The 4593-nt window shown below is 48.4% G+C and overlaps 1 protein-coding gene across 1 annotated transcript in view; it reads left to right on the top strand.

Moving 5' to 3' along the window:
• Positions 1 to 3107: 3107 nt before the first annotated feature.
• Positions 3108 to 4593, top strand: part of IL17RA (interleukin 17 receptor A) — a 39884-nt gene continuing 38398 nt past the window's right edge. Inside the window, exon 1 of the mRNA XM_042780445.1 lies at positions 3108 to 3245. Within this exon, the coding sequence (XP_042636379.1) occupies positions 3108 to 3245 (138 nt within the window). The remainder of the gene's footprint in view (positions 3246 to 4593) is intronic.

Here is a 4593-nt window from a genome sequence, read left to right as displayed (position 1 = left end):
AAAAAAAAAAAAAAAACTCCTAGGTACTAAGCAAAGGAGCAAACCCAAGTACTGGTGTCTAATGGGACAATTTTTCATTTATTTATTTTTGGTAGGTCAGGTACGTTCCAAATATTACCTTACCAAAACAAGGGCAGTGGCTACACCAACAGGCTCAAGCATGGCAATGATTGTGAGGATGGTGCAACCTGGCAGTGTTTTGTTCTGTTGTACTTAGGGTTACTACGAGTTGGAACCAACTTGAGGGCACCTAATAACAACAAAAAAACTGAGGGAGGGCCCAATCATGTTGCCAGCTACTAAATCATTGAAAATATTTGGTGACAGATTGCTGTGTGACTTTTGGTATATAACTCAAAAGGAGGTCAAAGAATTGAATAACATAATCCTGACAAAATTTCAAACATATCCATGTACTTATTTATGTAAACAAGATTCTTCAAGGCTTGTATCTATAAAAGGAATCCCTAGGGGGTCCAAACCATTAGGTACTGGACTGCTGACTGAACGTTTGGCAATCTGAACCACATAGAGGTACCTCTGAAGATAGAACAGATGAAAACCCTGTGGAACAGTTCTCATCATACATGGAGTCACCATGAGTCAGAAAACACTGTACAGCAACTAACATGTATAAAACTAAAAAAAAGAAAGAAATGCTGAATGCAGTCTCATTCTAGGTATAAGCAATATTTATCCACAGATACATGAAGTAATTAAGAGAGGAAAATCATTTGTCTCAAGAGGTACATTTCAAATAACAATTTTTATTATGTTTAATGATTGTTGTTGTGTGCTGTTGTGTTGATTCCAACTCATAGTGATCCTATCTGACAGACTAGAACCGCTCGATTGGGTTTCCTAGGCTGCTACCTTTATGGGAGCCAATTGTGAAGTCTTTTCTCCCATGGAGGATCTGGTGGGTTTGAACAAGCAACCTTTCAGTTCGCAGCCTAGCATGTAACCATAGAACCTTCAGGGTGCCTGTGTTTAAAATTATTTGTCATAAGTTGCATTATATTTACACTACTTTGATCAATTACATGCTAATAATTTTAACTATGAAATGAGGATCTCAATTCCTTGGCCAAAGGCCTTCGTCAGTTCCTTGCCACAAGGACTACTCCACAGTGCAGCTCACAACATGGCAGCTGACTTACCTCAGATTCAGTAAGGCCAGAGAAAAAGAGAGGCTGAGCTGGACAGAAATCATGGTCATTTTGTAATTTAATCTTACAGTTGCCATCTCATGTGTTATTCTACTCATATTACACTGTAGAAACAAGTCACTAGGTCCAGCCTATCCTAAAGGGGAAGGAATTACAGAAGGATTTGGACAGGAAGTGGGATCCAATGAGCCATCTTAGAAGCTGTCTACTACAAATGTCAATATGTGAAAATGCCAGTAATTGTATCTTTTACATCTATTTAAACTTAAAAGCAAAAAAACAAAAAACCTCACTGCCATGGAATGGGTTCTGACTCATAGGGACCCCCATTGGGTTTCAGAGGCTGTAAATCTTTACAGAAGTAGACCACCCCCCTTCTTCCTTCCACGGAGCAGCTGGTGGGTTTGAACTGCTGACCTTCTTCTGGTCAGCAGCCAAAAATTTGTAGATTTTTTTTTTAAATGTTTGAGGGAATGCTGAGTTTTCTAAAATTCTTTTAGAGATAAACAAGCAAAAATGTGTAAAGATAGCACTGAGTTTTCAGCCCAGTTTTCAGGAGGTCTAACCAAAATGGTCGCCAGGGCCCTGAGGGCAGCAGGAAAAGGGCAGTAGTGTTTTGAACAGTGAGAAAATCCACTGCCCAGATCACAAGGAACTTCTATTCCAGTGGATGGGAAATACAAGGAAAAGGTAAGTGAGTTTAGATTCATCGCTGTATACCTGGGTTCTGAATGAATGTAGAAAGAGGATGAAAAGTTTAAGTTTATAAGGGCAAACTTGGCAGGAGCTTGTAGGATAAAATAAAGGACGAGATTCACTCCAGGCTAGGAGGGAGTGGCAGGAACCCAGGAAAAGAAAATGCCTGCCTCACATAGGATGGTCTTAGAGCGTCCGAATAGGAGAGGATGCAGACATCACAGATTCTAAAGGATGCATCATAGGACTGGGGTTAATTAGATGTAATTATACGATGACAGTCCTTCGGCAGATATAGAGTAAGATATTTCCTGTGGGAAATACAGCATTGTTGGACGCTGTGGGGTTACAATGGTATAAAATCTGGTTGGTCTCTGCCCTTTAGGAATTCAGTCTCCAAGGGTTCGCACCAGTAGTCTGAAAAATGACCGCTCCCACTACCTCTCCGGGAGCTCTGGTAGCATAGTGCGTAAGGCACTTGACCGCTAACCAGAAGGCTGGTGGTTCAAACCCACCAGCCACTCCTCGGAAGGAAAATGAGGCAATCTACTTCCGTAGTGATACTGCCTCGGAAACCCAAGGAGGGGTCGCTATGAGTCGGGGCCGACTCGATGGCACATAACAACAACAACACTACCTCTCCAGGAACCCAACAAAGAAATGGGTTTGTTCCTGGAGCCTGGAGCTGTGCCTACTTTAACAAAGTGAAAGAAAGGATAGAAAAAGCAGAACAAGAAGCTGAGTGAAGGCGGCGGGGAGTGCAGTGAGAGCACAGAAAGAGACTTAAAAAAAAAAAAAAAAAACCCTGACTTCCTTTGAGTCTCGAATTTGTGGCTTGACATCAAATGACCCTAGAGAAAAGGAGGAAAAAGAATTAAACTGAGTGTTACGGCTTGACGACAAGAGCGGGAATCAAATTTGGGCGCCGGCTAAGGTTTGAGAATAAATTGACAGCGCTTTCGGCTTGGGTTGGAGAAGCTGGCGGGACAGCAGAGAAAGGACTGCACCCACCGGAGGAGCGCGGGGAGGAGCGCATACCTGGGACGCACCGAAGGAGGAGTGACTGGTCCCCAGCCAAAAAACCCTCCCCTTTGGCGGGGCCCGCCCCCTAGGCTCTGGCTGGAAGCCGGAAGCAGTTGAGCAGAGAGGAGCTGGGACTTCTCAGCTGAAGGGAAAGTTCCGTGACGTGCCCGCTGAGGCCCCAGTCCCGGGCCCCGCGCCCTCCGCCACAGTGCCCGGGCCATGGGGCCCCCGAACTGCGTGTCACTCATCTCCTCAGGAACCCCACTTGGGCTGCTGCTACTGCTCCTGACCGTGACGGCCCTGGGTCGCTCCTCTCTGCGGCTCTTGAACCACCCGAAGCCTGTCTGCTCCCAGCCAGTAAGACCTCGATGCGTCCCCCGGGGCTCTGCGGCCCAGAGGATGCTGCGGCCGCGAGGGCGGAGGGGCGGGCGGTCGACCGGCCGGGGCCTGCGCGCCCAGAGCTTGCGAGCAGGAAGTCTGCGCTGGAGGGCTCGGAAGGGATCAGAGGCTTGGGCGCAAAGATCTGGGGGCACTGGGGCGGACATTCGGAGCGCTGAGACTTCTGATGTGGACTCGGGAGAAGAGGGAGTTTGAAGGGAAAAGATCGCCCGGCGCATGTTGCACAACTCGAACCGCCGTCGGGGGCGGGACGCGGGGAGTGACACCTTCGCTGGGGCCCCAGAGTTTGGGGAAGTAAAAAGGCAAGGGCTGGTTGCAAAAGGGTTGGGGCGGAGAAGGCTTGCGGAGGAGCCGGGGCAGGACGCGACGGGCCGCCACTTAGTGCACGCTGCAAATCCCCCCTGCTCGGCTCAGGTGGGACACGGGAGGCCGATACGGACCTGGGAAGCATCCCCTCTAGTTGTGCCCTCATTCAGCCAAAGGAGCCGGGGGAGCCCACAGTAGCCGGATTAGAGGAACGCTTAACTGAGGGAGGGGGACCAGGATGGATCTCGGCCCTACTCCCCTGGGGACACCTTGCGGTGGGTAGAGCTGAGCGAACGTGCAGAGGCGGCCTGCGGGGTATAGCAACCTGGAGCGGTGAGATATGTCGTGTAACCTTTCAGGGAAAATTGTGCGGAGGGCGGCTGAGCGACAGCAGGCCGATTTGGACCCCCTCCCACCATCTGGGACACCTTGTCAGAGGGCCAAATCCCCGGGGATGGGACTGGTGATTCTTAAGACACATCCCCCCACCACCACCTACCCCACCACCCAAGCCTGGGAAGAGAGGTAGAGCTGCGGTGAGATCTGATAGTACAGCCCCCCTCGCTGCACCCACAGAAAGACATAACCCACCAGGGCTGGATTAAGGCGTGTGAAGTCCCTAAACGCTGATAATCTGTGGTGCCCGCTCATCTGTTTACTCATGTATTCCAACGAAATACGTGAGTTGTACATATTCATGTGTGTGTGTGTGTCTTAGCTACGCGTGATGTAACTTCTTTTCAAATGTGACTGTAATATCTATTGAACGCAAAAGTGGCAATGAGGTATGCCTAATGCTTTATTTAATAGCATATATACAGTAATGTCAAGTACTGTGGCCTGCACAAGACAAAAATGCGACTCACTTTTCATGTTAGATAAATATTAATATTTCCAGTATCTTTTGAACTTTGCTATGTTGTTGTTGTTGTTATGTGCCGTCGAGTCAGCCCTGACTCATAGCGACCCCTCCTTGGGTTTCCGAGGCAGTATCACTACG

The sequence above is a fragment of the Orycteropus afer genome, unplaced genomic scaffold (assembly GCF_000298275.1).
Source record: "Orycteropus afer afer isolate SDZICR_OR568_19922 unplaced genomic scaffold, OryAfe1.0 scaffold00040, whole genome shotgun sequence".
NCBI lineage: Eukaryota > Metazoa > Chordata > Mammalia > Tubulidentata > Orycteropodidae > Orycteropus > Orycteropus afer.
The sequence above is the reverse complement of the archived record's forward strand: the minus strand, read 5'-3'. Positions and strand labels throughout refer to the sequence as shown.